The sequence below is a fragment of the Drosophila melanogaster genome, chromosome X, assembly GCF_000001215.4.
Source record: "Drosophila melanogaster chromosome X".
NCBI classification, from domain to species: Eukaryota; Metazoa; Arthropoda; class Insecta; order Diptera; family Drosophilidae; genus Drosophila; species Drosophila melanogaster.
Window position 1 is genome coordinate 21,307,262 of NC_004354.4, and position 12,428 is coordinate 21,319,689.

The 12,428-nt window shown below is 45.2% G+C and overlaps 4 protein-coding genes across 6 annotated transcripts, besides 2 other annotated features; 1 reads left to right on the plus strand and 3 right to left on the minus strand.

Annotated features, from left to right (window-relative positions):
* Positions 1 to 324: 324 nt before the first annotated feature.
* On the minus strand, positions 325 to 10,261 carry CG1801 (uncharacterized protein). Its single transcript, NM_167739.3, has 14 exons — positions 10,080 to 10,261; positions 7,577 to 7,850; positions 6,890 to 7,475; positions 6,679 to 6,822; positions 5,867 to 6,623; positions 5,066 to 5,550; positions 4,696 to 4,975; positions 3,808 to 4,318; positions 2,900 to 3,585; positions 2,070 to 2,208; positions 1,829 to 2,011; positions 965 to 1,624; positions 826 to 891; positions 325 to 674 (listed from the first exon to the last, which is right to left on the minus strand). The coding sequence occupies exons 2-14, from the start codon at positions 7,792 to 7,794 to the stop codon at positions 422 to 424; spliced, it is 4,968 nt and encodes a 1,655-aa protein (NP_728408.3). The 5' UTR covers positions 7,795 to 7,850; positions 10,080 to 10,261; the 3' UTR covers positions 325 to 421.
* Positions 2,262 to 2,723: a mobile genetic element.
* Positions 8,196 to 8,608: a mobile genetic element.
* On the plus strand, positions 8,791 to 10,402 carry Rpt6 (Regulatory particle triple-A ATPase 6). Its single transcript, NM_134603.2, has 3 exons — positions 8,791 to 8,934; positions 8,998 to 9,142; positions 9,288 to 10,402. The coding sequence occupies exons 1-3, from the start codon at positions 8,917 to 8,919 to the stop codon at positions 10,340 to 10,342; spliced, it is 1,218 nt and encodes a 405-aa protein (NP_608447.1). The 5' UTR covers positions 8,791 to 8,916; the 3' UTR covers positions 10,343 to 10,402.
* Positions 10,403 to 10,674: 272 nt separating this feature from the next.
* anox (anorexia) lies at positions 10,675 to 12,035 on the minus strand. 2 transcript variants are annotated; one of them, NM_001031915.2, is made up of 2 exons: positions 11,962 to 12,035; positions 10,675 to 11,879 (listed from the first exon to the last, which is right to left on the minus strand). In NM_001031915.2, exon 2 carries the CDS (start codon positions 11,532 to 11,534, stop codon positions 10,803 to 10,805), a length of 732 nt encoding a protein of 243 aa, NP_001027086.1. In that variant the 5' UTR covers positions 11,535 to 11,879; positions 11,962 to 12,035; the 3' UTR covers positions 10,675 to 10,802. The 2 variants fall into 2 exon arrangements, with proteins under 2 accessions (NP_001027086.1, NP_001027085.1); NM_001031914.2 differs by lacking the exon at positions 11,962 to 12,035 and having other exon boundaries at positions 10,675 to 11,952.
* On the minus strand, positions 10,675 to 12,035 carry SLIRP1 (SRA stem-loop interacting RNA binding protein 1). 2 transcript variants are annotated; one of them, NM_001031912.2, is made up of 2 exons: positions 11,962 to 12,035; positions 10,675 to 11,879 (listed from the first exon to the last, which is right to left on the minus strand). In NM_001031912.2, exon 2 carries the CDS (start codon positions 11,864 to 11,866, stop codon positions 11,594 to 11,596), a length of 273 nt encoding a protein of 90 aa, NP_001027083.1. In that variant the 5' UTR covers positions 11,867 to 11,879; positions 11,962 to 12,035; the 3' UTR covers positions 10,675 to 11,593. The 2 variants fall into 2 exon arrangements, with proteins under 2 accessions (NP_001027083.1, NP_001027084.1); NM_001031913.2 differs by lacking the exon at positions 11,962 to 12,035 and having other exon boundaries at positions 10,675 to 11,952.
* Positions 12,036 to 12,428: the final 393 nt, after the last annotated feature.

Below are 12,428 nucleotides of genomic sequence, written 5' to 3' on the forward strand. Positions count from 1 at the left end.
GCTAAACTGTCTGTTCATCAATTAATTATCAATTGCTAGTCGGAAATGTGTCAAAGAAACGAGCACGCAAATGAAAAATGAATGCGGGCACGTGCAGAGCTTCCCAGAACCTATGAACTTCCCCAGGGATTATTATTATTTATGCAAAGCCACACGTGTGGAACCAGCAAAGTTCTCATTTCTTGAAAGCGGGTAAGCCCACATTTCCAAGGCCCTGCGTCTGGACAACTGAGGCCAGACATTGACCTCCGCATGAGTCAGCTGATTTGGTTAATTTTTAGTTATTTTAAATTGTTCTCCCATTTAAAACATTTTTAAATAACTGCTGGAAAATTAATCAATTTTACATTTGAACACTGTTTAGAAACGTATAATGGTATATAATGGTATAATAAACGCCTTCCCCAATAAGTGCTCGGAACTACTTTTTTGCTCTGCCCTTTTTGGGGGACGTCGTGTCCAGGGGAAGCGGACCCTCCGTCTGGACGAGGTGGTGCTTCAACTGGGCCCGGGTCTCCTGCACCTGGGCCACCACACTCATCATGTCCGCCTGGTAAATGCAGTAGTCGCTCACGTTGAGACGCAATTTGTTCTTCTCCATTGCGCCATACAGGAATGAGTAAACGATGTGGCCCACTGGCACGTAGAATTTGAACCAATTGTTAAGTCGACCTCTGAAACATACACGACAACATTAAAAGTAAATTATTATGAAATCTTTTTTAAAAGCGAATTTAAATCAACTCAATAGTTATTTAAGTATCGGTCGAATAAATGTGGAGCCTATGCTTTAATGATATAGGAAAATTCATATAGGAAACTTACACTAGCTCTGATCTATTGTGCAGGAAGTTGACGAACTTGGCCAAATTTTCCACATCCTTACGCAAACTGATGGAGAAAAAAATGCATTATATTATTATTATTATCCATGAACCAGGGGACAAAGCTATGTAAAACCCACTTCTCCTCCGATTCGGCGAGGGTGGCTCCATCGCGGATGAGCCGAACCTCTAGATAGAATCCATGGCTGTACTTGTATCGTAGATACTGCAGGCTGCCGATGGCCAGCATCTCGCTGTCCTGGAACAGGATAATAAAGTCGGCAAGGATTTTGCACTCCAGCTCATCGTTGGTGGCAAAAATGATTGTTTTGCCGCAGTATCGGATATACCGAAGGATGTTCCAGATTTCCCGCCTGGTAGTTGCCGGCATGCCGCACGTGGGCTCGTCCAGAACGAGGATCTTGTTGTAGGCCACCAGTGCCAGGGCAATTTTTAACTTGTGCCGCTTCTCTGCCGTCAGCAAACTGCACTTTCGGTGCATCCACCCGGTCATGTTGAGCATGAGGCACAGGTCATGCATCTTCTCGCCGATCTTAGCCTCGGGAACACCACGGATCATGCACAACAGACGGATGTGCTCCCGCGGTGTCAGCTCATTGAGGAGTCCTCGATGCTGCGGAGAGTAGCCCATGTAGGTGTGGATGCTTTCCAGATCGTACTTGAAGTCCAGGCCCCGCACGTAGATCTCGCCAAAGGCGAATCCACGCTGGCCCACCAGCTGCCTCATCAAGTGACTTTTTCCAGAGTTGCGGGGCCCGAAGATACCCATGCTCATGTATCTAAAACAACAACAAAACATGGTAACATAAGTTTAAAAGGCATAAGTCAAAAGTTTGAACTTGGGGGAAGAAAACAACACTGTTCTTTTTACAATAGCTAAATACAGGTTTTACGCGCTTTCATATCAAATCGTTTTTCTTCAAACAGTTTAATATTTGTCTAGATGGATATTAATAATATTGTAAAAGCAAAACAAGACTCACTTGTTCAGGGCAAAGGAGACGGTGTGTATCCTTTTGCCCGCAGCTGGGACCCTGGCTTCCACCTGATCCACCAGGAAGACGGACTGCTTGGCCTTGGTGTTATCCGCTTCAGCGATCTTTTGCTTCACATCCGCCACATCGCCATCGTCGAATGGATATGTGGCGGTTCTCATTTTACGAAGACTGCCGGAGTGTTGAATTCTCTTATAGGACGAGGCATATCAATATATTACAAACTCACTCTCTGGAGGTATGGAACTTCTTCTCCCTGCGATGCAACTCAATCCAGAAAATAAGCATTAAGAAAATTAGAGCAGACAATACCATGTACAAAATAGGGGGTAAGATACCCGGAGCAGCCCACTTGAAAAATGTGTCAACTGGAGAAAACCAAAAGTGAAACATATTTAATTTACGAAAACGATGTAAAAACAAGAGAGAATGCTTTAACCAAATTTCCCGACTAGATTCGATATGTTCCTGTTTCTCAGCTGCTTGTGTGAACAAGAAATTTCAATACTTTTTGAAATATCGGTCGAAATCGGGAAAACAAAATTATATGAAAAAAAATTTAAAAAGGACTGAAAAGTGTGGGCTTGACAGTTTTAGGTGGTTTGTGGGCGTGCAAAAAAATTTGTTTGGCAAAACGATAGAAGTTTCCAAAGATAAATATTAAAACACATTTCAAAAGTGTGGTCGTGACAGTTTTGATCGGTTTGTGGGCGTTAGAGTGGGCGTGGCAATATTTAGAAACAAACTTGCGCAATCTTCATGTCTAATCTCAACTATCTAGCAAAGCTGTAGTTCCCGAGATCTCGACGTTCATACGGATTGATCCTGATCAGAAATATATATGTTCACATTATATGGTCGGAAACGATTCCCTACCTGTTACTCTACGTGTAAAGGTTATAATAAACCACAAAATAGTTGTCCATTACAAATTCTAGCGTTTTGTGACCAATAAATATCGTCGTATAAATAAAATGATCAGAACGAATGATATGTTTGCTTAAAAACATAACTGAAATGAGGGGGTTAAAAGATGGACTATCAAGACCGGGTACTCACACTTGCAATTCGGCACCACCTCGTTCATGTTCTCCTCCGTGCAGCTGTCGGTCGCCTCGCACTTGTCTATGCAGATCGCCTGCTCCAGGTTCTGGGCATAGACATTGCTGACTCCGTCCAAGAGCGAGAATCCTGGCGACATGCAGGCGGCGTAGAAGAAGATCGTGTTGCTGTTAGCGACGTCCCAGTAGATGATATATAGGACCAGGCCGGACACTCCCTGCAGGAGTACGGAAACGAGAAATGCCCGAACAATTGACTTATTCACGAACATGGAGACCAGATAGGTGAGCGGCAGGGCCGCCAGTCCAAAGGTGGTCAACAGGACCACCATGATGGCATTCTCGTAGAACCCAAAGCCACCGATACCCATCAGGCTCATGATAACCACAATAATGACCGAGTAGACGAAGAAGGTGAACCAGTCCCAAAACAGATTGATGCCCCAGAAGACCTTCAGCCCAAGTCCGGCCATGTGCTGCAGGAATCGAACATCGTATATCTCCTCCTCCACCAGGGGGATGACGAAAACGGATACGGTCAGCGGTATGATGCAGCCGACAACCAATGGCACATGGATATGTGCGATCTTGTTATCCAGCACATTGATCTTCTGGGACAGCTGTGTGGGCAGGGGATGGTTCTCCACGAGGACAACTAGGTCCGTTTGCATGGGATATGAAAGTCTGTAAATGAAAATCACAGAAAAATCGTTTTAGTCGAGTAAATCGACTATTGGCTACCAGTTACGCAATCAGAAAAGCGACTGAATTAGAAATAATCGACTGCTTAACCGAGTATGTTGCTCCTGGAATCCATTAAATCAAATCCCATAAGTCTACTACGCCTCTTATTACGCTTTTATCAGACGTTCATAGAACTCTGTATCTGAGAAAGGTAATTCTCACCTAAGTATGACATTTTGCAGCAAATTGAGCATCATGGGAGCCGAGTGAAACATATCCTGGCTTATATAACCATTTAGGTGCTCATCCCCGTCCGACTCCACTGCTCCAAAACTTCTCAACTCGTTCTTCTTTCTAAGATTGTTCCGATAGCTACCTTTTTCACAAACAAAAGAATCGTCATCAAAAGTTCGGGAGACACCGACGCTTTTCTTCTTGTTCACTTTCACCGCCGACCGGATGTCGATGTACCCGCAGTCCTTCAGATTTGGTAAGTACTTAACCACGTCCTCTGGTTCCCTGAAACCAATGTGAATCGAATTCTGGCGCTCTTTCGGCATATCGAGCAACACGGACAAACGGGCAATGATGGCAATTAAAACGAAGCTGGTGAAGATCATGATAATGGGCCAAACATTGGGCGCCGTGTGGATCATCTTCTTGTAGAACATGGCCCGCATGCGTTGTTTGGTCAATTGCTTCTGGGAAACCACCTGGTACTTGAAAGTTTGCGCTGCAGAAACGGGTAAAAATTTATGTTTAATAACATTCATAAACAATATTATTCTATTGTTTGTATGTAAGTGTACCATAAATGGGATACCAATATTGAGATAGGACATATTTATATAGGTCCCACTGTATCATGTACATATACGTGACATAATAGAAACGTATAATATAATAATATGTAAGTAATTTGCACAAATCCCCGTTAGCATTAAGCACAACATTGTCATCCCCTTCTGTCATGTACAATTGGCATATAAGAATGAATCTAATCATTTTGGAGGCGAGTGAAGAAAATGAACAGTTCGAATGTAACATATGTATGTTGTATATGTTCGTATATGTATGTATATAAATATATCCCCCCGAATGTATACGTACTGACATCGGGAATCATCTGCTGCTGCAGTCGAAACGAGGTGACCAGTGTCATGTAGATGTCGGAGAGCTCCGCACCCACCACTCTCACATTCTCAATTCCCAGCATCTTGCGATCGATTTCCAGGTGAATCAGTAGTTTCTGCAGCCTGGGACGATATATCACGGGAAGTCTGTAAGTAAGTGAATCACCGATCTCATTTTCCGGCTCGATGTTCTGCATAAACTGGTTTATGTAGTCAGTGATGGGCTGATCAGGCACATGTGGCTTCTTGATGATGACCTTGAAAATGAAAACCGATACAAATTCAATGTTGCGTCCTATCTGTTATATGTACATAGATCTATTGATATAAAATCGGTTTATAAATACCAGATCCACACTGCTGCTAAACTTGGAGCGCAAAAAGAAGGGTGTGCCACTGGCCTCCAGGACGCCCATGCTGAGGATCCCGATGCGATCTGCGACATGCTCCGCCTCGCCAACATTGTAAGTGGCTATGATGAAGGCGCGATTTTCCTTCTCTGCATGGACAATCGACCAGAAAATCTGCGCCTCCCGACCCGTCAACTGGGTGGTCGGCTCCTCCAGTATAATGATGGGCGTATCTCCGGCCAAGCAGCAGCACAGCGCCACCAGTTTCATTGAGCCTGAACTCAGCTTTCCGATCCGGACACCCCGACTCTCCACGTGCTGATCCAGTATGGCCAACCACTTGCGCCTCTCGATCTCGTAGCGGTCGGACTCGCTGGGCGACAGTTTTAGACGCACATGGTAGTCAATGGTCTGTTCTACGGTCAAATGCTTGTTGAGCCCATGCTCATCGAAACGGAAGTCCACCAGGCGACGGGCTTCACCTAGTTGTATTTGTATTTGTATGAGTATGAGAACGGCTACAGCATACCACGACTATTGGATACGCTTTACTCAACGTAAGGGAAAGTGTAAGAATGTTGAAGATATCCTCACGAAATTGCATGCAGAAGCGGACGGCTCTTTTCAAATAGAGAATCTAAATGCTTAATACCATCTTAATCTAATCTTTTCTAGCTCTTATAGTTAGGGAACTATACGGACGGACAAACGGATTATCTTGGCTATTGATCCTGATCAAGAATTTATATACTTTTACCGTACGAGAAATGGGTATAATCACAAAAACAACCAACTTACCATTGGGTTCAAAGGGATTGCCCATTATATATACATTGCCACGTAGTGGGAACTTGAGGCCGGCCAAAATCCTCAGAAGCGTAAGTTTACCGGAGCCAATGTGGCCGAGGATCACAAACACCTCGCCACGATAGATTCGCATCGATATATTCTTGAGGATCTTTCGCTCCGAATCGCGATGTGATGTGCTGACATGACGCAATCGCATGAGCTCCACACTGCCCACGTCGCCGAATTCGAAGTTTTGAAAGCTCGGAGCCCTGCCCAAGTACATAATGGTGGTGTCCGATTCCTGCTGCTTCCGCGGCCTATTGTTCACTATCCGCCGACTGAGGAAGGTGCCCGGCATTCGCCACTGAATCGCCAAGAGAATCAGGAAGTAAATCAAGGCCGAACTTATGGCCGATGTGAAGATCAAGACGAAATCAATGGTGTTCACCATTTCCGGTTTCTCGATGCAGTTTCTGAACAAGCTCATGCTGAAGTGCATCTGGCAGTTGCAGAAAGCCACCAGGATGAAGAACACATAGTACTTGTGGATGTCCCAGTAGCGTTCCAGGATAATGCAGAATGCCGCGTACATGAACAGCCAGAGCATTAAGGCGAAAAGGACCGCATTCGTGGGGTTGGCAAACAGTTTGGCCACCACCATGCCGGTGATAATGATCTCCACGGTGTACAGTGTGATGAAGCAGACAAAGGCTATCGTCCCAGTGCCGGAGAACTCCCCTTCTCGACCTCCAAAGCCCCAAAAGGCCTAAATATATTTATTTGTTAAATTGAGCAGGTATGGTCAAGTGGCAAAAACTCACCAACAACATGATGGTATATATGACACCTAAAATGCACATTCTGAGAAAAAGCACCAAAAACTTAATGCCCCACTGCATGCCAAAGGAGTAGCCGTAGTGCCACTGATGCACCATCACCCCATCCTCCACCTGGGCAGCGACGTTCTGAGAATTGGGCCAGAAAGCGTCCTTATATCTCATGTTGGTTAGGTGGTGTAGATGGTGTACTTACTCTGATGATATTCAAAAAGGGCAGTAGGTATATAAAATTATAAAGGAATGTGGGCAGCTGGGCGACACTCATCACGGAGCACGGCTCGTCGGCGGCCTTCAGCAGGATGTTGTAGACCTCGACATTGGGTTCTGGATAGGTGCTAACTATGTCCTTGCGCAATTGGTGGTACCATTCCACAAAGATCTGGTGCTGCAGCTGCAGAAACCCCTCGCGAATATATATATCCTGCTGCTTATCGTGCTTGGCCCGATCCCGTCCGGGATTAATGCGACCCGAACAGCGGGTTATCCACAGGCGATCCTCGGTGAGGAACGGAGCGATCGTGCGGAACTCGCTGGGAAACCGAATCGAGATGGACAGAGTCAAAGGAGTGCCGTCATCGCGCAGATCATTGAAAACAATGCCCGCCAGGGTAGTCCGCTCATCGAACTGATTTTGCATTTCGGACTCGCTCTCGTAGCCCACGGTTGAGCTCAGTTCCAGCGTTTTGGCCACATTCTTGGTCACCTCCGATGTAAACGTCGTTTCCGGCGTGAAGGCCAGGATGTACTTGGTTTTCTCCCGCTTCGAGTCTGCCATGCGTCTGCGGAAGGTAACAAAACCATATAAATAGGTAGGAGCATTAAGTTGCGCCTTTGGATGGCGCTACATTCAAAAGGTTGTAGGTGAATACTATGCACTTACGTCAATATATTTATGTCCTGCAGTTTGTGGGACACGATGCTCTGCTCGTTTTCGTTCTCGGTGGTCGTGTATAGAAGCCTTTTGGAGTGAGCGATGGGGTTGAGAAAGATCACTAGGACCATTATCACTAGGGCGACGATCTCGAAGAGCGTCCGCCGCCACAGATTTAACTCGATGCGGATGTAGCGCTTGAAAAGAAGACCCTTGCTGGCCGGCATTTTACAATTTAAAATATAAATTTAACAAACGACAGAAATTGGTTGGCGGGTCTGCACTCCCGCACAAAACGGATGGTTTGAGTGTGAGAAGTTTGATTTTCGGCAGGGGATTTTGAAAATATTCTTATTTTGCCTTAAAACATACCAGTACTTTGTTCTCAAAGCACATTTTGATGACTATTTCAGACTACGCATTTACATGCCCAATGTTTTGAAATTTTCATAGATAATATTGAACACCTTCAAGCTTAGAATTTGTCACATTAAGTATTCACAATTAATTAGAAATACATTACATTTTTTTCATTAGCAGCGGTATTAGGCTAATTCAAGTTCATTACTTAAAAATCGCTGGTGCTACGCAAAAACAAGAGAGAACACAATGTATTTTACCACGAATCAGAGAGAAACCTATAGTCGAGTTCCCCGACTATCAGATAACCGTTACTCAGAGAAATATCATCATTTTTCTGTCTAGAAATTGGTAAATAAATTGAAAAAATGTATCGGTTTTGGCATGTCGAAAGAAATTTACAAGACTAATATAAAAATAAAATATTAAGACATTTTTTAAAAAAGTGGGCGTGGCAGTTTTGGGTGGTTTGGGTCAACAAACTAGCGCTGTCTCCAGAATCTGTATGCTTAATCTCAACCTTCTAGCTTTTAAACTTCCTAAGATCTTGAAGTTTATGCGGACGGACAGACGAACAGGGCCAAATCGACTCGGCTATTGATCCTGATCAAGAATATATAAACTTTATATGGTCGGACACGCTTCCTTCTACCTGTTACATACTTTTCAACGTATCTAGTACACTCCATTTACTCTACGACGGGTATAATCCTACGAGTAAGGTCGTGTTTTGTTATATTTAATTTTAATTGTTTACTGGACACATTTAATTCGAAAACCTTAGCTAGGTTTTTTACCACCTAGCGTTTTTATCGATGCCGATTGCTCGATGGCATCGATATTCCGAATGCAGTGCGATAACCGGCATGTGTCATCTCGAAAAGCAAATGCAGAGTCATACAATAAAGAGGAATTAATTCGACATCTTGCATTGTGGTCCTTCAGTTCGACAAATAATAACAAATTAAAGTGTAAACAGAAAACGAAAGATGACGGTGACGAATCGGGTATGTACATTTGATTCCCCCAGCTCTTCCACCGCGAAAAACCAATGCTCCATGTTTTCGCAGATGGAAATCGAGTCGGCCTACCATAAAGGCGAGGGATTCCGGTCCTACTACATCCAAAAGATCGAGGAACTGCAGCTGGTGGTGGCCGAGAAGCACCAGAATTTGAGACGACTGCAGGCCCAGCGCAATGAGCTCAATGCTAAAGGTAAATTTACTGTTACACATATGTAGATAATGTGCATAGTTGGTTAGCTGTAGGATATAGAAAACATATAAGACTTGTTCTTGGTCTTAATATCAAAAAATCTTTAAATTTGAGAAAGCAATCCTAATTAGCACGTCTTTTGCAGTTCGGATGCTGCGGGAGGAGCTGCAGCTGCTCCAGGAACAGGGTAGCTATGTGGGCGAGGTTGTGAAGCCCATGGACAAGAAGAAAGTGCTGGTCAAGGTGCATCCCGAGGGCAAGTTCGTCGTCGATCTGGACAAAAACATAGATATCAACGACGTAACCCCCAATTGCCGCGTGGCCCTGCGCAATGAGAGCTATACGCTGCACAAGATTCTGCCCAATAAGGTGGATCCGCTGGTCTCGCTTATGATGGTTGAAAAAGTTCCTGACTCCACATACGAAATGGTTGGCGGCCTGGACAAACAGATTAAAGAGATCAAGGAGGTGATTGAGTTGCCCGTAAAGCATCCAGAGCTGTTTGATGCCTTGGGTATTGCCCAGCCGAAGGGAGTGCTCCTTTATGGACCTCCAGGTACAGGAAAGACTTTGCTGGCCAGGGCCGTTGCCCATCACACCGAGTGCACCTTCATTCGCGTCTCTGGCTCAGAGCTGGTCCAGAAATTCATCGGCGAGGGTTCGCGCATGGTTCGAGAACTCTTTGTAATGGCCCGGGAACATGCACCATCAATTATTTTCATGGACGAAATCGATTCCATTGGCTCGTCGCGTATTGAGTCAGGTTCCGGCGGCGATTCCGAGGTGCAGCGTACTATGCTGGAGCTACTTAACCAGCTGGACGGCTTTGAGGCCACCAAGAACATCAAGGTGATCATGGCCACCAATCGCATTGACATCCTGGATCCCGCTCTGCTGCGTCCCGGCCGTATTGATCGCAAGATCGAGTTCCCGCCACCAAACGAGGAGGCGCGTCTGGACATCTTGAAGATCCACTCCCGTAAGATGAACCTCACGCGTGGCATTAATCTGCGCAAGATCGCCGAGCTAATGCCAGGCGCATCAGGTGCGGAAGTCAAGGGCGTCTGCACGGAGGCCGGCATGTATGCGCTGCGCGAACGACGCGTCCATGTCACCCAGGAGGACTTCGAGATGGCTGTGGCCAAGGTGATGCAGAAGGACTCGGAGAAGAACATGTCTATCAAGAAGCTGTGGAAGTAGGCGTTGATCGGCCATTGCAAAAGAACCCTTATATTATTTTCAATAAATACATCAGTTAGTAACATAAATGCATTATTGTGTCATTGGATTTACTCCTTAGTCAGTACGCACAACCCAATTATGATCTTCACAGATAACTTTCGTTCAATGATATCTGAAGAATTGAATAGATTATCAGATTACAGTAGCAGCTTTGTAAAAAGTACATTGCAGTGTTTTCAACTGGCTGCTTGATCAGAACAAAAAAAGAGAGGTTATCCATCTCTTTCTTTTTTATGTTTTTTCGATCTCAATGATTCCTAAAAATCCGAAAGGAAAGTACTTCCAAAATTACATTTATGTATGTATGTTTATTATAGTTCCAAAGAACTTACAGGGGACTTGTCGGAGATTTACAATGGTTCACAACACCTTGCTGTTTTTAAAGCAAATGAGCACCGAACAACTTAAGATTTTGACATTAGGACGCGGATCCAGCGAGTCGTTCCCGTTCCGTTTGAAGCACCTGGCAGATCTGCTCATCGTCAGCCACGTCGTAACAAGTCTGTCCATCTGAATCGCGTAGCTCCAGGCTGGCGTGTAGCTCCAACAGGCATTGGAGCGCCTCCAAGTGTCCACAACTGGCGGCGTAGTGCAGCGGAGTCTGTTGCTCCGCATCTCGCTGATTTACACTGGCCCCACTCCGCACCAGGAACTGTATGATTTCGACGGCATTGCGATCGGTAGCCCAGTGGATGAGCGCCATGCCATGCTCGTCCAGCTTAACCAAGTCACTTGGCTGCAGCAGTTCCCTCAGCCTGTCTAGATTGTTCTCCTTCACGTGGTCAAACAGGGTCTTTTCACTGTCCAAACGTTGGTCCTCCAGTGGGACCGACTCAATGGAATGAACGACCCAGCCTGGGTTGCGCCGGGACCGCCAGTTGGGTTGAAGCTCCTGCAGCTTCTGGACGTAGGCCTGCCGGGCAGCGGACTGGGACATTGTTCCCAGATTGCGCCAAGCCTGCCACTTGCTCTTGGCCTGCAGTTGAAGCAGACCCGGACTTTGCTCCTTGCAGGGGCCATTCGTGGCCTGCTTGTAGTATCCGTAAAATATTAAAAGGTCCGCGGAACCAATGCTGTTTGACTGCTTGGCCACATGCTCGGTGGCAAGGTGGAAAAGCTCGTCCACGGTGTCCGTATCGCTGTCCGACATGTCAAAAAAAAAAAAAATCTGCTGAGCTTATAAACTAAATGACAATTAAAGTGGGGAATCTAAGATTTCTGTATGTTTAGGTAGTTGCCCTCCAGTATGTGCTTCTGCTCGTTCTCGATCTTCTCCAGCGCGGTCAAACTGTTGAAGCTAACGAAACCGTAGCCCTTCGAGCACCCCGTTCGCTTGTCGAAGATCACGTTGGCGGACACCACGCGTCCGAACTCGCGGAAGTAGCCACGCAACTCCTGGTGGCCCACTGTCCACGGTAGATTGCCCACGAAAATGCGGTGCACTGATTTTCCGACTTTTGCTACAGCTGCGGCGGTGGCCATGGACTCGGTTTTGCTAAATGAGGTGTGAATTCGAATTAAATATGGTTTTCTGCTTCTTCCAGCCAAGGCGATCTGGATTCCCGGCGACTCCTTACCAGTTGCGTTGCGTAAATACTGCTGCGTTTCTGTTTCACGTCAACTTGCTGTTTTTGTCGACAGAGAGACATAACCTCAAAGAGGCAGCTAACAGCGCAGTGCTATTACCCTACATGTCGGAGTACATTTGTTCATATATGTAATCAATACTGCAGAGGAGCGTACAGATAATTAGTTAAATGTAATCAATTGGTTTGAAAGCCAATGTAATGACTTCTAAGCTACATTACTCCTAAAATAGTAGTTCATGCAAATAGAATAATTATTTTGTATGTCTATAAATTAAAACTATTGGTTTCAATAGATTAATCTCTCAGAATCGATTTAATTTAAATCTTTATCGTGCTAATCATTTTTCTTAATGTCATAATATTCATCCAAATAGAGTATCAAATCGCTGATGTCTAGTAAGCATAAGCTGCTTTCATTCATTATTTGTGCGCTTAACAGCACATATTCGCACTAA